At 36.4% G+C, this 27,093-nt stretch overlaps 3 protein-coding genes across 4 annotated transcripts; all 3 read left to right on the forward strand.

The window, feature by feature from the left end:
* The first annotated feature begins 1,540 nt into the window (after positions 1-1,540).
* Positions 1,541-8,498, forward strand: LOC114151087 (alanine aminotransferase 2-like). 2 transcript variants are annotated; one of them, XM_028027999.1, is made up of 12 exons: positions 1,541-1,641; positions 2,310-2,513; positions 3,013-3,102; positions 3,679-3,787; positions 4,405-4,538; positions 4,949-5,192; positions 5,274-5,353; positions 5,418-5,554; positions 6,703-6,877; positions 6,961-7,116; positions 7,392-7,498; positions 7,590-8,498. In XM_028027999.1, exons 2-12 carry the CDS (start codon positions 2,397-2,399, stop codon positions 7,690-7,692), a joined length of 1,452 nt encoding a protein of 483 aa, XP_027883800.1. In that variant the 5' UTR covers positions 1,541-1,641; positions 2,310-2,396; the 3' UTR covers positions 7,693-8,498. The 2 variants fall into 2 exon arrangements, with proteins under 2 accessions (XP_027883800.1, XP_027883801.1); XM_028028000.1 differs by having other exon boundaries at positions 1,542-1,641; positions 2,409-2,513.
* Positions 8,499-8,676: 178 nt separating this feature from the next.
* On the forward strand, positions 8,677-13,161 carry LOC114151090 (alanine aminotransferase 2-like). Its single transcript, XM_028028003.1, has 11 exons — positions 8,677-8,920; positions 10,096-10,185; positions 10,275-10,383; positions 10,464-10,600; positions 10,685-10,928; positions 11,077-11,156; positions 11,240-11,376; positions 11,855-12,026; positions 12,269-12,415; positions 12,539-12,651; positions 12,897-13,161. Exons 1-11 carry the CDS (start codon positions 8,822-8,824, stop codon positions 12,985-12,987), a joined length of 1,419 nt encoding a protein of 472 aa, XP_027883804.1. The 5' UTR covers positions 8,677-8,821; the 3' UTR covers positions 12,988-13,161.
* A 506-nt stretch (positions 13,162-13,667) lies between these two features.
* LOC114151092 (alanine aminotransferase 2-like) lies at positions 13,668-18,830 on the forward strand. Its single transcript, XM_028028004.1, has 11 exons — positions 13,668-13,957; positions 14,600-14,689; positions 14,783-14,891; positions 15,510-15,646; positions 15,728-15,965; positions 16,428-16,507; positions 16,599-16,735; positions 17,328-17,493; positions 17,888-18,043; positions 18,141-18,253; positions 18,489-18,830. The coding sequence occupies exons 1-11, from the start codon at positions 13,859-13,861 to the stop codon at positions 18,577-18,579; spliced, it is 1,416 nt and encodes a 471-aa protein (XP_027883805.1). The 5' UTR covers positions 13,668-13,858; the 3' UTR covers positions 18,580-18,830.
* The last annotated feature ends 8,263 nt before the right edge of the window (positions 18,831-27,093 follow it).

The raw sequence follows: 27,093 nt of genomic DNA on the forward strand, positions 1-27,093 counted from the left end.
ATTGAGTCAACCATTGATTTAAGAAATTTGCTTAATTATTTGATTATGTGGTCTGAAGATTTCATCACACAGATGGAAATATGAGTGTTTACCTGTCAGAAGAATGCGCTGGAGCTTTAACCCTCCTGTTATGTTCATTTCTAGGGTACAGCAAAAATGTTCATAGGTCAATTTGACCCAGGGAGTGTTTAATCATGCAATAGCGTCAGAAACCAAAAGATTCCTCCAAAATATTTTTGTATCTGATTATTAACTCCAATACTAACCATTTCATTCAATATTTGTGCAATGATGTTTTTTTATCTCTCACAAATTAAGGATCAATGACGACAACCTACTCATTTACTCATTTGGACATAAAAAATGGAATTTACATTTTTTATGTCCACTGAAAAAAACCTAGACACAAAAAAAAACAATAATTTCCTTGAAATTGATTTTTGGTAAATGATTTTATATTACACTTTTTTTTTTCAATGGGTAATCTTTATAACTTAACTTGAGACACACATACTGTTCAGGGTCAAATTGACCTGCTGATTAAAATCAAGATAAATGAGTCATGCAGAGAGTATTTATGTTTCCCTCTACTTCTGCAGTGTCCACTCAGTGTGGGTGGAGTTTGTCCACGGGAACAGAAAAGGTTCCTGTCAAAAGTTGTATGAACACCTGCTTTCTCGCAGTTTCCTAGTAAAGTAAAGAGAATAGTGAGAAAGTGGGCTTGTGGGTGAGTGCATGTATGTGTGTGGTGTGTTGTGTTTGTGTGTGGGGGGTAAAATATGGTTCATAGCTGCAAGGAAACATATAGTATTGGACATTTTTTTAATCTTTTTTTGCACTTTAACCTGACTGCCGGGTCAAATTGACCCAGACAGTATCTATGTAAAACGTTGACCTAGGGGTTGGTACAAATGTGTAAAATGAATACATTTTCAATTTATTTGTAGAGTGCACCTATTAAGACAAATAGAAAAAGTTTCATGCAAAAAAAATACTTCCAACTATTTAAAAGAAAACAAATTTAAACTTTAAAATGGGTCAATTTGACCCGCAACATAACAGGATTAAATGCTTACAAACATACGACATGTAAAGCAGCTGAGTGATTTATTAAAACCACATAAATTTATGCAATTGATAACATTTCAGCTTCTGGTGACTTTTTAGCATTTAGAAACCAACATGTGCTCTAAAACTGGACTCACCTTCAATCCATCAAGTCAGAAAAATGGGCTTCATAGATGCTGCAAATGGTCCAGCAAAGAGATCAGATTATGTTAAATATCTAACTCCAATTCTCCTAAATATTATTAACAGCTAAAGTTTTGACTTTTAATTTCTTGACAATATGAAAAACTAAGAGATGGTCACATGTGATGGCTTCCAAAAGGGGGGGGAAAAAAATCTAACTAAACATAGTTTGTCCAAAGTCCAGCTCAGACTTCAGTTGTAAGTCTAACTGAAATAATTGGGAGGGTTACACATCAAACAAGTTATCGGCCGGATGAATATATAACTATATATAAGCTAAACATTCATTCAATATTCTGAGAACAGCAGTCCAGAGACCTTCAGCAAGAACTCAATAGCAACTATCAGACAAATTACATCGAGTAAAGAAAGCAGTTTCTGGAAATCTCAGTAAGTTAAATTTAAGTATTTAAAAAAAACAAAAACATTTTTAATATTGCTATTTAAATTCAATACCCACATGGCTAATTAAAATTAGATTTAAAGTTGTCAATGTTTTGAGATCAAAAAGTAAAACTTATATATATATATATATATATATATATATATATATATATATATATATATATATATATATATATATATATATATATATATATTTTTTTTTTAATCAAGAATAAGTCAAATTATATAAATTTCATTAGATTAGTTTAAAATGTATAACCATCATTATTGACAACAGTGTATATTTAATCTCGTAACTACGGACGTTTTGCATAGTTGTATGTTTTTCTTTTTTTATAATTCTGGCATTCAAGTTTTTTGTTTTTACATTTAAGTTGGCTTACTTTAACAACTTTTCATAGTATAAAGTGAGCTTAACAGCTGTTAAATTTGATAAGTTTTAGGCAACTATCGAATTTCTCTGCTTAAATCAAACCTGGTTGGATGTATGCTTTGTTAAGAGGATAAGCTGCAATAATGTTTCCCATTGTAATTGCCTGAACAAACAGAAACACAGTTTAAGCTGGAACTAATATTTTCAGCAATAAAAAATGATTACACAAACATTAAATGAATGAATCTGGGAATGTAAGCTCTTGTTAAATGTAATTTAGATCAGTTATGGCAAAGACTTCAAACCTTGGAAGAAACCTGTGATACAAAGGTTGTTTATCTTAAAAGTGTTGACTAAAAACAACCTGATGCAAAAGCAGATGACGTCCCTGCAAGAAGTGAATCCCAGAGTGAGAGGGATCAGACTCTCATCTCAAAGTGGGCTGCATAGTCTGACTGAGAACATCACCAAAGACATTATCAAAGTAAGCCCAGCCATCTTTCTTCATTTAGTAAGAATTACTGATAGGTACGACAAATACAGTAAATCATTCTTTCCAGCCAAAGGCTTAATATATCAAGACAAAGTAAAAAAAATATTTTTTGAAAAATCTTTCTGAAAATTTGCCACAAAAAGATATTGCATCAAATCCTAAGAAGAGTCTCTGAAAACAAAAAGAATTAATGTATTGCAATGGTCTAGTTAAAGTCCAGACTTAACCTGAATAAAGCATTGTGGTTGAAACTGAAGAGAGTCCTGATCAGAAAGTCATGTCTGCAAATTTAACTGGGGCACATTGTAAAGAAGAGTGGAACAATAATGTGTTTTTCAATCTAATATTTGCTCCCAAGTGCAGTAGAAGTGAAACTCTGAATATGAAAATCCCTCTAAATGCACTTAAGCCTGTAATGGACTGTTGAAACTTTGAGGAAGGAGATGTATTTTAAAACTGATGTGCTGCTTTATATCATGTTCTCATATAGGGGGCGCCACAATCGTTCAAGGAGCTGATTGACGTCAGTTTAGGTGATCCCCAGAGAGCAGGAATGAAACCCATCTCATTTGTTCGACAGGTGAGTTTTTTTTCATATTCCTTAAACTGATTCAGACCAAAATCCCTTTTTAATGTTCTCCTAATGTGAACGATCCCAAAAGTATATATCGTGTCAGTGGTTCATCAACATCAATGGATTTATCAAATATTTAGGAGCTCTAATGGTAAATATTATTTGGTCACCACAAGCCCTGATCGTAGTGCCATAGAAATTAGGCACAGCTGAAAAAGTGTGTTTTAATAAGACAAGTTGACTCAGTCACATCAGTTTGTCAAGAGGAATGGACCAAAATTCCAGTAAAAACGATCATGAGACGCTTCTGGAAGGACACCTAGAGTCATGTAGTGTAGAAGGAAAAAAGGAGATGATTTACTCTTGACTTTGATGAAAGAAACAAAATATTGTTTGAAAAACAATCTTCTTATTCTGGTATTAATCAAACAAAAATAATTTTGGCATTCCTAATTGAGAATAATGTAATGTGTGACAATCAAGAAATATTTTTTTTGTAAACAATCAATATCAACATCAACATCATGCATATGCAATATTTTCCTGCTACAGTTCCTCTTTCAATTTGATGCCATTTTCTAGGTCCTGGCAGTGTGTTTGTGCCCTGAACTGCTGAGTGATGAACATCTTCCTCTGGATGTCAGGACAAGAGCCCTGAGGCTCCTGGAGGCTTGTGATGGTGAAAGTGTGGGTGAGGATTTGAAAAACAAAACCGTTTTACTTCACATTTTTTAAACCCAAATTTTACTGAGCTTCCTGCCTTGTGCTATTGAAATAAAACTGATTTACCCATCATTTACAGTAACTAACTAAAGCAGGCTTTAAAAGCTCAAAGAGCTGCAACTAAATATGTAAAAGTTAAAACACAGAAAAATAAGAATACTACTTAAATTAGGCATTTAATGTACTCCATATTAAGAAAAAAGTGATTCAATTCAGCAAGTTTATAAAGGCGGATTTATTTTTGTTGCTTTTGATTGTCTTTGTGTCTTCATCTCTCTCTGCTGCCAGAGACCAAATAAAAAATTGTTTTATTTTCACCATATTGCAACTTCTAATACATGATCAGATGCAACAACCGAACAAAAAAATTTTCATACTGTTTACATAGTGTATATGTATAAGTCCACACATGTAGATAAATTGTACATATATAAAACAACAAAACAAAAACTGTTTGCAGTATTATCAATCTTCAGTAGCCCAAAAAAGCCTCATTATTACACAGAATATGGATAAAGACAAGTTTTAAATATTTCTCTAATATTCTGTTTAATGAGTTAACTGATTGTTTATTATGATCTTTAGGTTCCTACACTGATTCCTCTGGACTGCCTTACATCAGACAAACTATCGCCAAGTTCATCATGAAAAGAGACGAAGGTGTTCCTGCTTATGTTAAAAACATTTTTATATCCTCTGGAGCTCAGAGAGCCCTGATGGTAAGACAAAGATTTGTTTTTGAAGAACTTTGAAAGGATATTGTAACAAGAAAATGCTTGTGGATGACCTGACATCAAGAAGAGCTGGGCTTCTGCAATTTTATTAATATTTGCCCACATCTGAAAAATGGTACATTTGCAAATTCTACTAGTGTGGTTCCAGAAATGAGGAACGGAAACTACCTCAAAAGAAATTTAATTATTATAAAGAAAAACCAAAGTAAAAAAATCAGGCTATAATATATATCAGTCAAAATGTCCTATTTCCAAGTCGGAAACATCTGCTTCTCTATGAAGGAAATTAAAAGTACCTGACCAATCCCGAGTTATTAAAATCGAAGTAACAAAGTAGTGGTTAGATTATTGCCTAAACTCAGATGGGAGAATAAAGTTTGTCTTTGTGTTTTAAGGTAATAGTAAAGCTGCTATCCGGAGGGGAAGGGCGATTTCAGACTGGGGTGTTGATCCCTCAGCCCTGTCCACACACACTGCTTCCTCTGCTAGACGAGGCCGGGGCGCTGGCCATGCCTTACCGGCTGATAGAGGAGGAAAACTGGGCTGTCAACACGAGTGAGCTGAGAAGAGCTCTAACAACCTCCAGAGGGCTCTGCGAGCCCAGAGCAATCTACATAAGCAACCCAGGAAACCCCACAGGCAGGCCTGCACACTTCACTGTATGCAAGCCAAATTCAGCTTGTTATCAACTCTGATGAAGCTGTTGTTTTCTGTTTTCAGGACATTTGCAGGACAGGAAGTCCATAGAGAAAGTGATTGAGTTCGTAGCAGCTGAGAGACTCCTTCTGCTGATTGATGAGGTGATGATAAAATGTCTCCTCAGAATCAGGAGAATATTTTGAGCTGTTCTGCTCGTTCTTCTAGGTCTATCAAGACAGTGTTTATGCACCGAACAGAGAGTTTATTTCATATAAGAAGGTTCTGTTTGAGATGGATGAACATCTGAGAGACACTGTGGAGATGGTTTCCTTCCACTCTTTATCCTGCGCCTGTGTAGCAGAGTGAGTTTCTCTTCCCTTCCTCATTAGTTGAAGTCAGATCTCAGAGAATCTCAGTAAAATATGGGGAATGATCAGTACTGACTTAAAAAACTGGTATAGAGTTTCGAGACAAACTCAATCCAACTTTCTTTTTACATAAATGTTTTGTTCTATTTTTATATTTGAATCTTAGTTATTTTTAAAATCTTAATTTTATGGAATTGAATGAAAAATATATTAATGAAGAAGTATTGTGATAAACAAACAGTAATTTATGGATTATTATTATGAAAAAGAAAAAAAAAGATTTTTCTTTTTCAAATCTGAAGATAAATTTTCAATACTTCTCCTTTAAAAATATTAATATTGGTGACAAAATGAAAGTAGTATGCATAATGCAGTTTTATAAGTACAGATGCTGCAATTTAAAAATAAAAAAACTATAAAATATATGCTTAAGTGGAATGACATGATTATCACTGTTTAATTGTAATGTATTTCATTTTTATTGTTGTATTAATAATTGAAAATAGTTTTATTTTTAAAATTAGTTATTTTGATTAATTAATTTGAATATTTACTTTGATTCTTATTTTCAGTTAAGATGAAACATCCTATCTCAGAATGGAAAAATGCTTTTTTCAAATCTTATAATGTCACTGTATTTAAATTTTTACTTTAGTTTTAGCTTTTAAATCTTGAGAAATAAATATTTGTAATATTTTGTTACATTTTTACCATTATTAGTTTTTTTATGTTTCATGGTTTTCAGAACTGTATATTATTTTAACACTGGTAATGGAAAACAATCATGTAATCTTCAAACAGTGCTATTTCAGTTATCTATTTGATTTCTTTTCTTTTAGAGGATACATTAGAAGTAAGCAGTAATAACATTACATTGAAATGAAATGAAATTCAATATTTTATAATTTGATCATGTAAATTGGCCAAAATAGTCTACATTAACAAAGTTGTTTTCTAGTAACAATTCTACCTTTACTTTCTAAGAAATCACAAGTTCACGCTGATTTAATTTCATTTTAGAAATTGATAATGTGACAGTTTTTTTTGTGTACACAAGTTGAGAATTAAATAAGTTCCCAGAGGATTTTCATGTTTTCTGAGGTCCATTTCCATTAATCATCCTCCTGGCGATCTGTGTGTAGGTGTGGCCTCAGAACAGGATACATGGAGGTGGTCAACATGGACCCAGGGGTGAAGCATTTTGTTGATACCATGCTCTGTACTGACATCAATGCACCAGTCACAGGACAGATTGCACTGGATCTCATGCTCAGCCCACCCAGTCCGGGTGACCCTTCATATAACACATTCGTACATGTAAGAGCAAAACCAAAGCCTCAACAGCAACTAATGTTTTTCATTTTCTTATATTCTTATATTGGATGATGTTTTCTTGGAAGGAGACTCTCCTGACTCGAGCCACTCTGGCCCAAAATTCTCAGCGGGCTCTGAAGCTGCTGAACGATCTACCAGGAATGAGCTGCCGCCTTGCGATGGGGGGAATCTACCTCTACCCACGTCTGGATCTACCAGCTGAGATCAAGGAGCAAGCCAATGTTGTTAATTAGATTTAATGACATTTAATTTCATTACATTTTGCTAATCCCACTTATAAAGAGAAAATACGGTGTGGAATTTGTACCTGATATAAAAAAACAACAACACAGAAAAATAAGATTAAATAGTATTTCACAAAAAAGACATCAATAAATTGACTGCGGACACTTGACTTGAAAAGTTTAAAAACATGCTGTGTTTTTTCTTGTAGCTGCTGTCTTTGTCTTATATTGCAAACTTAAATTACAACTTTTTGTTGTAATTTTGTTTTTAGAGGCTGGGACTGGAAGCAGATGTGTTATACTGCCAGATGTTACTGGAGGAAGAAGATTTGATCATAGGTGCAGGAGATAATGGAACAAGTGGCAGCCATCATCTCAGGTAGGAAACAAGATGAGACAAAACCCTGTTGATCTGGAACCAGACAATATGTGCAAAATACTATGATTCATAATCGCTCTGTTTCCTTTAGATTGTGTATTCTGGTTCCGCCTGACACTTTGGAGAAGGTTTTGTTTCGCCTCTCTTCCTTCCACCTTCGCCTCGCTGACAGAAAACTTAGCAGAATTGTATAGGACAAAGCTGAGAAGCAACAGGCGGTCACCAGTAGAGGAAATACACCAAAGCCACATCAGACAAGCAGAAAGATCATATTTAAATGATATTTGTTTTCTTTTCTGACATTTTAGAATAATGTTAGAAAAAGCTTTTATTGAAGGAGAAACATATTTACCATTTTATCAGTCAGAAAAGTTTGGATCCTTTTTAAAATTACTGTTAGGTTTAGCTTCCATGTCAAAACACAATGCATACGAGAACTGCTTTTCAGACTTGCTTGGATTGTAATAACAAGAGTAGCTGTTTTAAGAATTTGACTGTTATAAAATAACGCTTATGTGAATAAACACACAATAGGAGAAAATGCTAATATTCATGTAGTTCTTTACTGCCCCTAAACTTTCTATTCACCTGATAAGTAAATTTGGTAGTTGGTTGTTTTTGTAATTTTCAAAATGTCGATTCCATTCTCCTGACACCCACTCAAATATTTTGTTGTATGATGCACTGATGTTTTCTAAACAGGTTGAAAATCAGAATTTGTTCTCAAACTTATCTTGTAAAGATTAAAACAATAAATACATGAAAATAATGGGCTTACAGCTTTTATTTATAAGTTTTAAAATTATTCATTTGGTGCTTTTATTGTCTCGTACTACAAAAAGACAAAAGTTATGCTAATTATTTTTGGACACATATTGAACAAAGTGGCTGAAATATATCTAACACATATCTAATAAATGGCTGAAACATCAGCAAAGAGTTAAAGAAAAACATTTGAATTCACACTGTGTGATACAGTAAAAAGTAATTGATTACAAAATTGAAGATACTTTGTCTTTTATTGAGAAGAAACTGCAAGACATGAAAGAGCCAGAGTAAAGAACTGTAGGATTTTCTGTATGAATCTGTAAAATTTGTGACAAAGTAAACAACTGATTAATAAAATTCAACAAAGAAATAAAACTTTAATGTTTTACATAAGCTTTATAAAAATCTATTTTATGAAAATTTATTAAAATATGCAACTAAATAAAACTCTTCCAATTATGGGTTTTACAAACAAGAGGTTCTGCCTTCCTGAACACCCGCCTCCTTCCAGTCCAGCTGGGCGTGTCACCCTGTTCCTCAGTCAGTTGAACCGAGATGAGCTCCATGAAGGAGGTGAACCCGATGGTCCTTGGGATTAGAGACCCTGTGAGCCTGCAGAGCCTGGCTGCACGAATCACTGAGCAGATTGCACAGGTGAGTTATTAGCAGCTCCAGCAAGTCCTGATAAACCTTGACCCTTACAGCTCTAATCCTGACTTAATGACTTGTTCAAGCACACAAAAAATACCTATGTACCCTACAAAAGAATAAAATATTGAACAGTGTAGAACAAATGTAAGACAGCTCTAGGCATGTGAGGTAAAAACTGAATATGTGGGTTCATCATTCATTGACTGAAGTTTATAGAGAGGTGAAAGTTAAACTGGAGCCATAACTGTTTAAAAAGGCTCTCTGTATGATAGCTTCATGGTTAAACTTTAATCAAACCACCATCTTGAAGGTTCATGTTTAACATGAACACTTTTTAGAGGAGGAAAGCAAACTCAGTTGTTTATTCAATTACATGTTTGGTCATAATGCAGAGTTTTTTTTCTTTGTAGAAAACCAAACATTGCATATTAGTCAGTGTTATTTTGTAAGCTATCAGATCTTCATAGATTTTTATCTATAAAAATTTTAATGGTATGAACTCACCATTAGAATTCAGGCACTTGACATTTTGCTCAACACCTATCGTTTTGCGCGTCTGGTTTACATTCATAGTCTATATGGAGGCGTGTCAGACGTGTCAGCTCTAGCCGTTGTTTTCCGTTGGATGCTCCAATAATAGTGTGTTTGGTGTGAACACACCATTATGGTGCGTTTACCAGGATGCAATAAATGACTTTAAATATACAAGATTACAGTCCTGTCACCACACCACTAAGTTACCGGTATGACCTTCATACCTGTATTGACACATTTCGAGCTGAAAAACAAGGCTTGCAAATATTGGCAGGCTAATAATTTGCTGTGCCAAAATATGCATTCCTGCTAACTCAGACAAATAGTAAGCCTTTTTGCATAATCACATCTATTCTATGAACTACTGAGTTTCATATCAAGAAGATTATATTTGTGGGAAGTAGACAGAGCAGGTATATAGAAAGTTTCATTAGCCTATCATTTGAAGTCCTTTCAAAACACAGAGAACATTAAAGTAGAAAGTCATAATCATTCAAGGACAGCAATTAAGATATGAATCTTGTTAGTTTATGGTCTGGCACAAAACCATAATATTATCAGAGTTCAAATACTCTGGGACTGAGGGTAGAAAGCAGCATACACTGTCACAGAGTTTGTGAAAAGTTTGGCATGTTTCCTCTAAGGGTGAACAGAAACCTTTTCAGAGGGTGATCGATGTCAGCTCTGGGGATCCCCACAGGGCTGGGATGCCGCCCCTTTCATTTGCTCGCCAGGTTGGTACTAAGCATTTAGTTTTTTAATGTGTTTCACAGTTTCCCTGAGTTTGTCTTTACAGTCTGTCATCTTCTGTTTGCTTTTTCAGGTCTTGGCTGTCTGTTTGTACCCCAAGCTCCTGAAGGAAAGCAGTTTTCCTGTGGATGTTCGTCAGAGGGCAGAGAAGCTGCTGGGTGCCTGTAATGGAGGCAGTGTTGGTAGGGGAAAATATGTTTATCTCATGTGAATTATTTCTAGCAGTTTCTGCTTTAAAAGCTGATCGATTTGACCATGGCAGGCTCCTACTCTGCCTCCTCCTGTGGGATACCCCAAATACAGAAATCTGTAGCTGAGTTCATCACAAAGAGAGACGGTGGTGTGGCTTCAGATCCAGAAGACATCATCTTCTCCAGCGGTTCCCAGAGGACCTTAAAGGTATGACAGTTGGAACTAGAATAGGCAAGATACCTCATGATACAACTTTAAATGGTTTATTCTGTTATTTATGGCTACTTTTAGCTGGTTCTGCACTTGCTGTCCAGTGGACAGGGGCCCACTCAGACAGGTGTGCTGACCCCCCTCCCATGTCCACACACCCTGCCAATATTGCTGGACGAGGTGGGGGTCAAACTGGTGCCATACAGACTGTTGGAAGAGCGAGGTTGGACCTTAGAGTTGGAGGAGCTGCACCGAGCGCTGAAGGCCGCCAGGAGGCACTGTGAGCCCAGAGCTATTTACATCAGTAACCCAGGAAACCCCACAGGTACACGTCTCAGAGTTCCACCATCACCAGAGAAGAAGTTAGAACCAAAGTTATTTTCCTGCTGGGAGATTCACTTTTAAACTTTTAATTAACTGTTTTCTCAAGTTTTATTTCATTGAAGCAGGTGAAAAGTATTTTGTTCTGTTAGGTCATGTACAAGACCTAAAAACCATAGAAGAAGTGATTCGTTTTGCTGCATCCGAGCGGCTCGTTCTGTTAGTTGAAGAGGTAAGTACAACCTGAGCAGGAGAATTGTTTGTCTTACTAATAAAAATTTGGCTCATTTCTTTCATCTTCTCGCATTATTGTAGGTATATCAGGACAGTGTGTTTGGACAGGACAAGAAGTTTCTTTCATACAAAAAAGTCCTGTTTGAGATGGGAGCATCCTACTCAGAGAGAGTGGAGATGGTGTCGTTCCATTCAATATCGGCAGGCACAATGGGAGAGTGAGTGTGACCAGCAGTTCAACAGGAACATGAATGCATTTTTGCTTACGTGACTTTATGGTTATTGAGAAAGTTTTTCCTTTATTCAGATAATAACACTCCACGCGTTCTCCTATGTTTTGTTTTAGTTTTTTTAATCGATTAGTTTAGCTTTTGTATGGAGAAATAGTGAGTTTCTCCAAAGTGTCAAAATTGGGATTCTGGAATGAAAAATAACTTTTAAACATCTAAGTGTGTATGCGTGGTCCTGCATGTCCCTGTGACCTGGACTTGAAACCTGAGGGTTTTTTTTTTTGTTGTTGTTCTTTTTTATCTTTAGTTGTTTAATACATTATATTTATGACTATTAATATAATACATATTAATATGTATTATATTAATATAATATAATATAATATAATATAATATAATATAATATAATATAATATAATATATCTGTCTAGGTGAACCTTTTCTGACTTGTAATTCCTCTGTTTAGGTGTGGTTTGAGAGGAGGCTATATGGAGGTCATCAACATGGACCTGCTGGTCAAAAACTTTTTAACGAGCATGCAGGGTCCTTGTAGCCCACCAGTTTTACCACAGTTGGCACTGGAAATCATGGTCAATCCTCCATCACCTGGTGATGCTTCATATGAAGTATTTACCCAAGTAAGGAGAACACTTCAAAATATTTTAAAATACATATTTTTGAGGGTATGCACTGTTTGGCACATAAGACACATAAGACGCTCAGGTTGAGCAGTAATCTCATTCATCACAACTGGGTTTGGAATAGATTGAGTGGACTCAACATCTTCTGCAGGCTACTGAGAAATGAATGGAATATGTCTAAAATATGGGTGTGGTTTTTCTTCTATACATATCTTTGTTTCTTGACGTCTTCATTAAAGGAGATTCTTCAGAAAGTGGAAACTCTCACCCAAAATGCTCAACGAGCATGTGAGTTTCTAAACGGCGTTCCAGGGATGAGCTGTCAGCAGGCGATGGGCCTTTATCCTTGTCTGCATTTACCTGCTGAAATCATACAAGAGGCTAAGGTCAGCCTCAAACAAACAAATAAAGTTACATATGTTACCAAAAACTCAATAGGCCCAGCCGTCCATACTTTTTTTATTTTAGCAATACATCAATAATTGTTAAGTCTTTTTGCTATATGACAGAGATCAGGGCTGCGGGCTGATGTTCTGTACTGTAAGAAGTTTCTGGAGGAGGAAGGTGTTTGTTTGGGTCCAGGATCTGAGAACGGACATGACGATGAAAACTATCACATTAGGTGAGGGGAGAATATTTCGGATCATTAGGCTGTTTATGTTAGACTTACATGACTTGCATTATTAATTAACTCTAGTTTTCAAAGACCTTGTTAAATCTGGATTATGATCTTCCAAAGTGTATTTTTCTTTTAAGTTTTATTTTTAACTAATAAAGATAAAAAATATATAGATTTTAGTCATGTGGAGTTTGTCTATCTGATGTAAAACAAAAATGTCCTAAATATATTTTTTGTTTGTTTTTTAGACTCTGTATTTCAGCTCCAGCTGCAGTCCTCGAGGACGTCCTGAAACGTCTTCAGTCTTTTCACCTGCGGATCCAGGACAGACATCACTGACCAAAGATCCAAAGGATACAAACTCCGCAGAGAAAAAACATCTAAACAAAAAACATCCTAAGATCGCTTTGAATTTTAAACCTGATAAACGATACTTGAACAGAGTGGAGAATAACCTAATTTTAATTAAAGCATGCTGTACTGCAGGTCCTGCGGTTAAAGCTTTGGAGTGTTTGTCTTTCTCTCTTTTCTGTCTCTCTCAGCCATTATCCAGACACAGCAGACAGCTGCTCATGCAACATAATAAAACATCTACAGGATGTTTCATTATGTTAACAATGAGTTGTTCCTCCCTACTGTTGCCCTGTAATTTAACAGAATAGGGGGTTGGGAGTCTATCCAACACCCAAACTTACTAAATCTCTCGTTTTCTCTAGTTAGACTGTGTTTAACATTTATTATTTTGATCTTAACATGAATGTCCTGAATTTGACAAATTGCAAAAAAAAAAAAAAGAAAAAGAAAAAAGTGAAAAGCCTTGATTTGCCCTTCATAGTGAACTCATTTTACAAGAATTTTTGGAAATAAATTTGGTATCAGTTATTGTTGAGCAATTTGTATATTACGGAAAAAAAAAAGAAAAATATTTTAATCTGACTGTTTGAGTTAGTTTAATTTGCCTGTGTATAAACAGATCTAACAACATTTTATATAGCAGGGTTTTTTTTTTTTGCATTAATTTACTATTTAAATTTCGCACAAGCTCAACAGAAGCATCCATAAGTAAGCCAATGAACGAAGATGTCAGGTTTTTTTATGAGGTAGGTTTAAAATAGCAATGAAATGCTCAACCAGTCCCAACTTCCTGAACACCCGCCTCCTGAGAGTGGTGCTGGGATCGTCGCCCTGATCGCCAGTCAGACGGACAGAGATGAGTTCTGTGCAGGAGGTAAACCCAAGGGTCCGGGGGATCAGAGACCCAGTGAACCTGCAGAATCTGGCTGCACAGATCTCACATCAGATTGCACAGGTGAGTCATCATAAGTTAGGCTACAACATAAATTAAAACTGCCTTAAACTTCTCATTTCCTGTTTGGCAAAACAATCAAAAATTACTAAAATCTTACTTACATTTCAAAATTATTTTTAGATTGATGTCTTATTTGTTTCCTTGTGATAAAAATGTTTAACATCAAATGACTGACTTTAGATTTTGCATATATTTAGCAGCTGTTTAGAAGTCAACTTAGTAACTCCACTTTTGTAACTTCAGAAGCTTATGTGTCATAGGATTTGTACAAAGTTGAAAAAATAATCAGTTTCACATCATATTTCAAATACCACCTTAGTCAGTGTTCAGTGGTTGTTTGTAGAAAGTGGTTGAAGTTGAACTGTGACCTGAAGCAGTCTGAAAAGCTGATCATCAGGATGATCCTGATGATCAACCCTGTTTTCTTAGGTAGCTCAAGCATCAGGTTCTTCAGTCAGGTTCTTCACAGCTGAACCTGACTTCTTAAAATTCTTGATCGCTTGAGAAATGATTGGTGCTTCTGCAATCTTACTAGCAGAAGTTTGCCAGACTGTAAGCCAAGACTTACATCACACAAATAGGATTTCAGTCGCTAAAACTTTACATGCAGTTATGTATTTTTTCCCCTTTCTTCCCTCTCAGGGTGAGCAGAAAGCTTTTACAAAGGTGATTGATCTTAGCTCCTGTGATCCCCACCGGACAGGGATGCCACCCATCTCATTTGTTCGCCAGGTTAGTTTTAAACATTCTCTTCTTGCTGATTTTCTTCTCTGCAGTCATTCATGGAGCATGCATGACACTGCTGCCTCCTGCTTTCTTCCTCAGGTCTTATCACTGTGTTGTTACCCGGAGCTCCTCAAAGAAGACAGCTTTCCTCTGGATGTCAAGCAGAAGATACAGAAGCTTCTGGAAGCCTGTAATGGAGGCAGCATTGGTGAGAACAGCAATCCAGATGAGGTTGGACTTTTACACACAATCCTACTTTTATTGACTTAGGGGTTTTTTTTCCCTCAGAGTGAAGAGTACATAACTTACAACTGTAAGGGGTTTCAAAAAATAAATGTTTAGCAACTAAATTATTAGGATTACAGCAATTCTCTTGAAAATGATCTCTAATTGGTTTGATTTTGAGCTTTGTCTCTCCATCCTCAAATTCCTGGTCTAGTTTTAGTTGTTTTGCTTCCACATCCATATAACTCCCTATAGCCAACTGTTTCAACTTGATGCTTTTGTTAAGAAACAGCTCAAAATGGTTTTGCCACATTATGCAAATCTGCTGTTTTCCTAAGTTTTGCATTGGATTTTCCCTCTGATCTAAGTATTAGTTAGTCTAATGAGTGCTGTGAAAGTTTCCTACCCTGGCAAAATTAAGTATATTTATTTTTTTGTGATTTAATTAGAAAAGAGAAATTAAATTGAGGGATTAATTATTTACACATTTCTGATGATAATGCCTAGAATGAATTGACAAAACAGTCTTATTAGAGCAGCATATATCTATAAAACTTTCAGACTTCTTTGCTCAAATGGCTTGCCAATTTTCCTACAACAGGTTCATATTCTTCCTCTACTGTTGGGTTACCTCCAATCCAAAGATCTGTTGCTGAGTTTCTCACAAGAAGAGATGGTGGGATAAATTCAAATCCAGAGGACATAATCTTCTCCAGTGGCTCACAGAAGACTTTGGCGGTATGATAACTAGAGCTAGAAATGAGAGGTTACCTCATCTGCTGACATGCTATGCTGGATTTTTGAAAATGTTTTATTTAGATGATGATACGTTTGCTGTCACGTGAGGATGGACAGGATGGTGTGTTGGCCCCCCTTCCATTTCCACACACATTACCCATGCTGCTGGATGAAGTGGGGGTGAAACTGGTGCCCTACAGGCTGACGGAGGAGCGAGGATGGGCTTTAGACCTGGAAGAGCTGCACCGAGCCCTAATGACCGCTAGGAGGCAGTGTGATCCCAGAGCCATTTACGTCAGTAACCCGGGAAACCCAACAGGTGCATAACACACATATAGTGTAGTGACAGCGAAATGAATAGAATTACTAAGGCTTTATTATTATTTTTTTTTTAAAGAGCGTAAAATACGATGTGTAAATTTGCAGATATTAGAAATGTAGACATTATCCACGGAAAAACCTAAAACTTCTACATTCAAGATAAAAAGTCCTTCAAGAAAGGCTCCACCAGGTTCTATTTGTTGGGTCTATTTAGCACTTATTGCTTTTGGTTCAGTCATTGGATGCATAATATTTAATATGTTTATCATATTCAAGTGTTTCTTTTGGTTAAATTAGACATCAGCTCTGAACTAAGTTATGTAACATTATAAAGTGTGTCTTTAATTCAAAATAAGACTGACACGTAGTCAAACAAGTTGAGGCAATCTAAAATCAGAATCTTGATTTGAGGGTAGAAACTTAATATGTCATCAAAGACTGTCTTTCATTGTTTTGTCAGGTCATGTGCAAGACAGAGAAACAATAGAAAAAATTATTCATTTTGCAGCATCGGAGCAACTTGTTTTGCTAGTTGAAGAGGTAAATACATTCTGCACAGACACATTTTTGTGATTATTAGTTTTTATATTTAAAATTCTTCCTTTCTTTCTCAATTATTGCACCATTTTAGGTTTACCAGGACAGTGTGTTTGGACAGGACAAAAAATTTCTCTCATATAAAAAGGTCCTGTTTGAGATGGGAGTTTCCTACTCAGAGACAGTGGAGATGGTGTCATTCCACTCAATATCGACAGCCACAATGGGAGAGTGAGCATTACAACCATTTATCTCAAGAGTCTGGACTATAAATAACTTCTGTTTCGTCATGACTTCCACAAAATACAGTATGATGCTTTTTGTGAAACAAGGTGCACTTCTATTAAAAGAAGTGTCGATCTACGTAGTCTTTGAAATGTGAAAAATGCACTTCAAAACAGTCTTATACCCATGATATTGCAAAAATTATGCAAGAAACAAAAGAACTATTTTACATAAATTGAAAGAACAATAACAATATTATTTAGATGATAAAACAAAACAAAAAAACCAGACTGGATTTCTGCAGTTCAAAAAAGGTTTCAGTGCAACTTCACTGATTTTATCACAAAAATGTAGCTTTTGTTTCCATTTTAGAAAACATACAGCACAAGATTTCTATAAACACATACATTTTTTATAAAAACTGAACAGTAGTAATTTTTGAAGACTTTGTTTAACTGTTTTATTTATGTTGATTTATGTTTTATAGAATGACATTCCTACCTTCTTTTCTATTTATTATTGCTGCCTTCTTTCCTCATATTTTTACTGCTTCATGAGATATTGTTGCTTCTGACATTGCTAATCCTGGACTGCCTAGGTGCGGTCTGAGAGGAGGCTATATGGAGTTAATCAATTTGGATCCGGCGGTGAAAAAGTTTTTATTCCATGCTCCATGCAGTCCTTCCATTTTACCACAGCTGGCTATGGAGATCATGGTCAATCCACCTGCACCTGGAGATGCTTCGTATGAAAAATACACACAGGTACAAAGACAAAAGCAAATTTACTGCTTCCTATAAAATTGTCTTGAAAAATAAATTGCATCCACATTCAGTGAAAGTATGATCATAGTCTTTTAATAATTAGATTTTCTTATGAGCATAAAACAAGTTTCTCAAAACCTATGCTCTGAGTTATTATTGAGGACTCCACTTTTGCCATGTTATATGTTTTCTACCGTTTATAATCATATTTTGGGGTGCTAATGAAATATTATTGTCAGGTTGTGGTCAAAGCATAGCGAGATTAAAGTAAAAGTACCACAACACCTTCCTAACTGAAAACTTGTGAATCACTAAGCACCAGGAGCAGATAAATCTGGACTTTCCTCTTTTCCTTGTTTGCTAGCATATGTAGAATACATTTTTTCTTACACAGGAGATTCTTCTGAGAGCAGAAACACTCTCCCAGAATGCAGGACGAGCATGCAAGCTTCTGAACTCCCTACCAGGGATGAGCTGCCAGCCGGCGATGGGAGGAGTCTTCCTTTATCCTCGCCTGCATTTACCTGCTGAAATCATTGAGGAGGCTAAGGTTAGCTGAAACTGATTAAAGGAATAAAAACGACATACTGGATGCCTATCAAGGTTTATGACTTGTGTTTTTAAAAATATGTTCTGATTCATTTCAGATGTTACGACTGTCAGCAGATGTTCTGTACTGTCGGAGGTTACTGGAGGAAGAAGGTATTTGTTTGGGGCCTGGCTGTGAAAACAGACACAATGATGAAAACTTTCACATAAGGTAAGAAGAGATAGAGATCTACTGTTTGTTCATATATTACAAAATATTGCATACTTTATAAATATTGCATTGACTAATTCCTGTTGTGATAAATGTTAGTGGAAGAGGTAAAATTAAAACGTGTAATTTGTTTTTGTTCTTTTGATAACTAATGAGTCAGACATGACTAAAGTAGTTTGCTCCTCTCATGTATGTCTGTGTATTTCTAAATGTCTCAATTTGGTTTTCCTCTCAGATTTTGTGTTTTAGCACCTCCTGCTGTCCTGGAGGACGTCCTGACACGTCTTTGTTCTTTTCACCGTCATCTCCTCAACAGACCTGACTGATGAAATCTGAAGGACACCAAGAGAAAAAGAATCTTTTAAAACTTTCATCTAAAAAGGTTTCCAAAACTACGAAACCATGGAAACCCTGCTATCAATATTTTCAGATGCACATATTATGATAATGAGGTAATTATCTCATAGAATAAAATCAGCACTTTTGTCACTGCTGAGGCATTTGTCTTGGGGAACAAATAAAATTGTCCACAAAGATTTACTTTTAAACAATAAATAAACACAACTTCAATTTTAAATTGTAGAAACGTATAACTGTTTTATTTTAAAAACGCTCAATGTAAAAGCAAAATAAATAACAACAACCTATGTTCTCCTCTGGGAGGAGACTCCAGGGCAAGTCCTGCTTACACTTGAGGAACATTTTATCCCTTCTCGCTTGGAAACATCTCAGAGTCACCCAAGATGAGCCCCAGAGTGTTGCCAGGAGAATGTTTGGGTTTCCCCCCAGAATCTGTTACCCTTCTGACCCAATATTGGATATGCAGAAAACAGTAAATTGTTGGTTGGACAGAACATCTCTGCAGGTAATGGCTTCAATGCATACAACCCAGTAATGCAAAAAAAGTTATAAGGTTACACAGCAAAAAAATTAAAAATAAGATGAAATGAAGATCCACTGACCACAGTGACCCCCTTATGTTGGAGCCCTCCATCAGGGCACCATCGTGTGGATGAACCTTGAAGGAGAGTCACTTGCTCCTCAGCACTGAAAAGTTTGTTGATAGGATTTGGGCACTTAACAAACATGTTTCCAGCTCCAATAAGCTTTTCTCTTGCTCTCAGTTGGTGTTTTTACTGCAGCAGGTTTCACCCAGCTCTAACGATTCAGGTCACTTCTGGGAAGATTTGTCAGCTACTCCCATTCAGACTGATTGTCACAGTTCACCAGGACCTGTAAAGCAGCAGAAGAAAAGATCCTTAGATAAGACTTTGGCAAATAGAGAGGGCCTTCACTACTGGAAGTATCATTTAAGCTAAACCCATTTGAATTGAGCTGACAAAATGGCCTAGGACAGGGGTCTGCAACCCACAGCTCAATGGATTTTCCAAATAAGATAATAAAATAATAAGCTCCCAAGAAGAATTCCCACCACAAAACATTCCTAATAGTTCCTGTTTTAAAATCTATATTTTTGTCATTAGATTGAGAACTGTGTCGGTACTATACTTTTCATAAAAATCAGCTAGCCACAGAAGAAGTTTTGTGCAAAATGTAAATAAAATGGTAGCTATTCAAGAATGACAACACATTTCCTACAGTAGATTTTTGTCAAAATTATAAGCTGTCATTTTTGGAAAGGTTTTGCAGCTCTAAACACGTTTTATTAAGTTTAACTATAAGAGCAAAAATTGTAAAGGTTTCAGTCTCTGGCCTAGAAATTGAATGTGGTGTTATATGTCGTATTCACCACCAGATGTCACTGCAAACTTGGATTTTCGCCAAGCAGATTTCACAGAAGCTGGAGTTTTACTGAGTTTTACTAATCAGGCATGTGTGTCTACTTAATAGGCGTTTTATTATGCAAGTTCATATGACTTTGTTCTATTAAAAACGTCAAATGCATGTATTTTTTAATTATATTTTTTAATTACTAAGCATGCATGCAATGCTCAACAACGCAAAAGGCTAAAGTGACTGAATTAGAAGGTGGAGTTGGCTTTGTTCCAATCCGGGAGGTTTGGAGTCCTGGAGCCCAGCCCATTGAGTGAATAAGTGAATTTCAGATCACAGGCCATCGGCTGCTTGCTCATTACTGAACGATGCTTTAAATCCTCAACTGTAAATAATGTGATCGCTGCTGTGCAGGACTCAGGGCAATCCACAGGAAGTAGGGTCCATTCTTTCTCTTGCTCCTCTTTACCATTCATCACTATCCTCTCACCGTGAATGAAGTTCAGATTTGCAAATGCTACCTAATTATTCCACTTCAGTAGCTCTGGGAAAATGAGTGAGAGGGGTAATCATTCCTCAAAAGCAAAGCCCAACAATTCCCACTTCCCCCACCTTTTTCCACACCGCCTGAGCTCAGGCAGCCACAGATGAGGCAGAAGGAAACCACAGCAAAACCTCAGAGGCTCTACATTATTGCACAATCAGCAGATGTACACAACAGATAAACAAGGTACTAAATAAACAGCTTAAATTTCCATATCTTCTCGTTGCAGAGAGCTGTTAATGTGAATAAATTATGAGTTTAATAAATGTCTGCACTTCTGTCATTAAATCATTAGGCTCTTTCACAAAACACTTCAATTTGGGGCTAAGAGCCCTTTTCACTGTCTCACTGAGCTTTCTGCAATAACATAGGGGGTTCCATCTAAAGCAGTCTTTGGGCAAAAAGCCAGATACATGTTGGGCAGCTCACCAGTACATCCCAGGGTAACACAAAGACACACAGGAAAGACACACATGATTAAAAATGAGCTCACACTTGAACCTAAGAGCAACTTGGAGAAGCCATTTAACCTAACCCTGATGTTTATGCAGTATGGGAGAAAGCAAGGAGAAACCTGATGCATGGAAAGGAGCAACATGCAAACTCCATGGAAAAAGACTGAAGCTGGGATCTGAATTTGCAATTTTCTGTCACTAGGAAACAGTGCTATCAACTTCACCGTCCATAACCAAGACTACAGAAATTAAAAAAATAAAATAAAGAAAGATAACCAGCAATCCTGATTGATGATGTACAATTGTAACCAGAACTTTACATACTCTCAACATAAAGACACACATGTTTTTCTTCATTAAATCAGACCAAACTTCTCTCCTTTTTGTATAGTTAAAATTACCAGTTATTTCTATTTGCTAAGTGCCACAATAATAAGAGAATATGGCAGAAATTCAATTAATGTTTTCATTAGATGACAGAATCAGCTTTTCTCAAATCCATAAAGAAGAAATGAAAACTGTTTATCTCCTCTCAGACGCACAATTATTAACAAAGGCTCGGTGGATAAAAATAATAAACATAAATAATAAGTAAGTGACAAGTGTGGTTAAGTGTGGCAGCATCTAATATTAATGGAGCAATCTCAAAATATTCAACAATAAGTATACAAAGCTATTAAAACTCTACAAAGCAGAGTCGACTTGCACTTAGCCTTTAATTACATTTAGACTGTCTGTAGGCGCACAGAGGAAACTCAGACTGAGGTAACAATTAGCAGCATGGAGACACTGGGGTAATTTGGTTTGATACAAGAACATCTGTGCTTCTTTGAGCCTGACATGAAGAAGACCACTGAACAAAATAGATCTCAGACAGGAAATGAAACAATGAAATGCCTGACATCAATTTTACACAACCATTCATAAAGAATAGGGATTGGTGATCAATGATGAAAATGATGATCAGTTTTACTCATATTGTATCTTTTGTAATTATTGTGTTTTAGAACTAGTGTCCAAAAGAGACTGATAAATTGTTGCAGACTTCTTCTTTGTGTATCATTGTTGCTATGAAACAACTATCATTTGGATCCCACTTAATTTTGCCTTATGTGCTTTGTCTGGTTTCATAAATGTAATTTGATCCTCACGCTAATCCAATCTCCACCACAACTGCCTGCCTGTTTATTTGGCCATCTGCCTGCTAATCAGGGTGCTTTTATTTCCACAGCAGAGAGGCATTCATGTTCTACAGCTCTTATTGTACACCTTAATGTAAACATGATGTGCTGAAGGTGACAAGGATCAAACTTAAATCGGGGATATGTTTTTGTCCCGCAGCACACAAGCTGTCAGGATGTTTACTGGGGAGACCCAGCAGGATGAACTCCTTGTTTCCAATTTTCTCTTGTAAGAGAATTTTTTTTTTTAAATCTCACAATAGCAGACAGATGAAAGGAGTTTTGATCCTTAGCGTCATAGATTTGCTCCAGTTCGATCACAATTTGAAGCAGAAAGACGAGAAGACAAAAATCAGTAAAAGCTGTCTTGCAGGTGTGTAACAATGCAGCCTTTTGCGGCTGGATTAATAGTGAGTTTGAAAGTTGAGGCAGAGTAAGGTGGAAACAGCAAAGGTTTATTCTTCAAACAAAGCATCAGGAACAAAACCCAAGTGCAATTGCAGCCTTAAATAGTTCCAGCTGTGAAGGACCAAACCACTTTTAAATCACAGGGGATCTCAATTTATCTCAATTTTATATAAATAAAATACCTTTTATCAAATACAAGCACATTTGTATTTCATTTTTATAAATATTTTATGTTTTATCCTTACACCATAACACCATTATGAAACACCACAAAAAAAGAAACAAAAACAACCCATAAACAATCCCCCCCCACACACTTTTCCATGGCTTCTGCCAGAACCTATATAAATGGTGTCCGAACCCCAGGGAAGTATTTGTCCAAACACCCTGAAGAGGACATGGAAAAGACAGGTGAGTCACTCCATCTTAGCACCTCCACACTTAACAGGTTATACACAAACATTTGTTCAAGTTTTACAAACCAGTAGCTCCTTGCTCTGAGTGATTATTCTCCCTTCACAGGCAACAGTCTTTGTCTCTGCCTTACACTTGTTCCTGTTGACGCTGCCATCTTTAAAGGGCTGAAAATGCCGCGTTGTGACGAAGGAAAAACAACATAGCCTTCAGTTTCGTTTGGCCTGAGTGCAGTGCTCACCAGAGCAGCCTGTGGCCTTTTATTAGCAGATTGCACCCACCTGTGTAAATCTCCGTCCACAACAGGAAGTCAACAAGAACATCAACAATAAGATTCAACAGTCCCTATGCAAATAACCAGTAATGAATAAATGAGTTGGTGAAATTGCTTATGTAGGATGAAGAGTGAGATAAACAGCTGGAATAGGGTCTAGAGTAGATCAAGGTAATGTGAGTGTCGCTTTGGTCTGTTGTGGTGATGAAGGAGCTCAGCAAAAAAGCTCTCTATTTAATGGATCATTCGCTTTCCTATCCTCACCTGTGCTTATAAGGTATTTACCCTGGGGCACACAGAATTTATTGGAAAGACGATATGTTGCTTATGGCCCAGAAACCCCTTGGTATTCCCCAGAATGAGTGTTGCTAGGGAGAGGGATGTTTGTGTTTCCCTCCAGGTCTTGTTAACTCCATGGTGGATAGATGGATGGAAGAAAGGAACATCCCTTGTCTGTGTCACTTCACCACATCCTGACAGATTTCCAGTGTTTGCTGACACAAAAAATGCAGGTCAGAAATTAACCATCTTCAGAGGAATATAAAATCAGAAATATTTTAATGATAAAGTTCACAATAAAATTCAATCTGAATGCTGTATGATGGCCACAATGAAATAAAACTATTGTAAAGACAATAAAAACACTTTACACTTAAGAGATAAAAACAGTGCAGGAAATGGTGCTTGGATAGAACCAGCACCAGGCTGGTTAATGTCAAAATGTGACGCAGACAAGAACAGATTCTACAAACAGTTTGTCACAGAATGAAATCACAGACAATCCTTGGAGCAGAGCAGCGGATGAAGGATCCGAAATAAAGAAATTGAGAATTTAAGATTTGCAAAACAGGAAAAAAAACCCCCAAAAAACATGAACTTAGCAAGAAAGAAAGAATAAGAGATCTTGATTCAAGATTGACCAAACTTGACATTTCTCTGCCTTTTTCTCTCCGACTCTGCAGCAGGATCATTAAACTATTCCTCACAAACCACCGCACTAATCAACTCTTTATGTGACTTTCTGTTGCACAATCTATAATTTAATACCACAAGGATGATAAGCAGGAAACATCAGCACGGCTCTGAGGCCAAAGAAATCCATCTGCAGGAGCAACGTGAGTCATTCTGTGTTTGTTAATATCTCTCTGAGACATAATTGGCTCTTTATGGATTCACGTTGAGGACAGATGACAGGGGAAGCTTTGAAATGCCACAGAACTGCAGAGCTGTCACTCCGGTTCAGCTGAGTGTTGTGCACTGCTTCTCAGAAGTGATGCTTGACAATAAGCGTTGCCATGGATACCCACCCTGCGAGCTCTTCTGCAATCTCTTCCTGCTCTATAGCAAGTTTTTTTTTTTTTCCAATATGAGACTTCAGCATACACCCATTTCTATGAGGCTCGCTGTGTGTGTCTGTTTTCCTTGTGGATCAGGCTCAGCTCTGTCTGCTGTAAACTTGTTTTCTTCAGCTGCCGAGAGCCAGCAGGTGCTGCCGGGGGCTGAGGAGAGCCGGCTGAAGGGCAGCAGGGGAATTGGTGGAGCTTTGGCAGGTACAGCTGCCCCTGGTGGCCTCCACTGGGATGAGCGACGATAAAATAAATCACATTGCAGGCCTGGGTCAGGGGTCGGACAGTTAGCATGTTGTTTGCAAAGCCTGCGGGGCTCTGTAGTCTCATTACTGTTAGAGAAGAAAGGAAAACATGTTCAAATTGATGCAAAGTCAAACTCTGGACTTATTTTGAGGTTCAGGTTTTTCATAAATTAACTAAAAGAGTTTGTCTTATAATTTTCTAAATAGTACACACAAACAAGAATAATAATTTTATTCTATATTGATATATGTTAGAATTAATGTCCCAATCTGGATCTTTTTCTTATTTGTTGGTCTGAATCATGAAAGAATAGACATCATTTATTCATAAATTATAGTTAATACTTTAGCAAAGTCAATGAAATCAATGCTACATTGTGAAAAATTTAAATAATTTTCTCAACCATTTAAGAAAGTTAAACTCATGTATTATATAGATTGATTACAAATAGAGTAAAAGTATTTCAATACTTTATTTCGTGTAATTTTGATTATAATGGTTTGCAATAATAAAAATCCAAAATTAGTTAGCTCAGAAGATTAAAATGTTGCATAACACCAATTCTGGAAAAAGCTTTTTTATTATCTAAATGCTTTGAGCTATATATGGCCTACACAATCATGTCCAGAAGACAGTCATTAAAATCCTCCATAAGAAGGATAAGCCACAAAAGATAATTGCCAAAGAAGATGACTATTTACAAAATTATCCAAGCATATTCATTAAATTGAGTGGAAGGAAAGAGTGTGGTAGGAAAAGGTTTATCGAGAGCGAGTAGAGCCACAGACTTGCAAGGATTGTCAAACAAAATCAATTAATGAATTTGGAGGACTTTCACAAGGAGTGCAGACATGAGGGTATCAGAAGCATGTTACCTGGGTGAAGGAACTGTTGCTAAGTTGACTTGGTACCTGGTCACAATGCCAAAGGTACCAAAAGCTGGTCCAACGACCATTGTGTTACTGTGTTACTGTGTTTGATTGGCAAGCAAACTGACCTGACCTGAACCCCAGAATCTAAGTCTTGTCCAAAGGAATATGCGAGATGCCAGACCCAACAATGCAGATGAACTGAAGTGTATTATCAAAGCAACCTGAGCTTCTGTTACACCTCAGAAAAACCATAGAATAATGATAATTATCAAAATTACAGAAAATAAGGGTTTGATATATATCACTCTATGTTGAATGAACACAGAGTGATGCATGGTGTACTATTATATTTCAAAACTTTGTTGCTTTGACATGCAGTAAAAGAAAGCCCACAAAGATTCAATGATTTCTCTGACTCACCACTAATGTTCCGGATGTTGCAGTCTCTTCTATCCATTTTTGTTGACAGCGACAGATATTTTGTGCCGTTAGAGGTTTTTGCAGGTCAGCCTTTATATGCTGCTGCAACAGGGGGTTTTAACTCAGTTAAAATGTGTGTGTCAACTTGTCCCTTGACTCACACAGCTACAGTCCTCAGTAAACTCTCCTTTTGCTCATGCTCCTTTAATTCAACATAGATAACTGTTCTCTGTTTTTTATCCTAAATATTGTCCTAATGTCTCAGAGCTATGAGGCCAACTTTAGAGCTACCACTGCAATTAACTGCTTATATCTCTATAAAATAAAAAGTACTCCTGGAATAGTGGGTATGTGCTTTTTCTGTGTGTGTCTGCTGTGTTGGCTCAGTTGCCCCAGACTACGCTCCTCAAATTAGATTATATTTAATTTGAATCTGTCCTAAATATTTGATGAAGTTTATTTCATATTTCTGTTTATTGGATGTTTGTCTTGTGAAGTGTCTAAAGATGTCATTTTTATAAATTATGCAGGTGTATAAATTAACTAAGTTAAATTTACTAAAGCCTTAACATGTTTATTTTGATGAATCTTTGACAATTCTGCTTGTGGTATTGCTTTGGTGTCAGCAGAAAGAAACGGTCCAAAAATAATTGCTGGCCAACTTTATAAACATAATACTTCAGTTTGAACTAATCTGACTGAGAAGTTTTTCTTTCTCCTCGACCAAAAACTGCGTGTGCGTGTCTCACATGACAAATCATATGTCACAGACAGGCAGAGAGAGTGAAGGAAATTACAAAGCCTAGGGATTTTTGAGAAAGACTGTTTTAAATCCACGGTGTTTCGCTGTTTGTCCAAATTGTTTTGAGAAATGCACCAATGTGACTGGCAAAAAACTGTAAATGTTTTGGCATCGCCAGTGCCTTTTACAAACAAAATCTGTCAT

This window comes from Xiphophorus couchianus, chromosome 9 (assembly GCF_001444195.1).
Source record: "Xiphophorus couchianus chromosome 9, X_couchianus-1.0, whole genome shotgun sequence".
Lineage (NCBI taxonomy): Eukaryota > Metazoa > Chordata > Actinopteri > Cyprinodontiformes > Poeciliidae > Xiphophorus > Xiphophorus couchianus.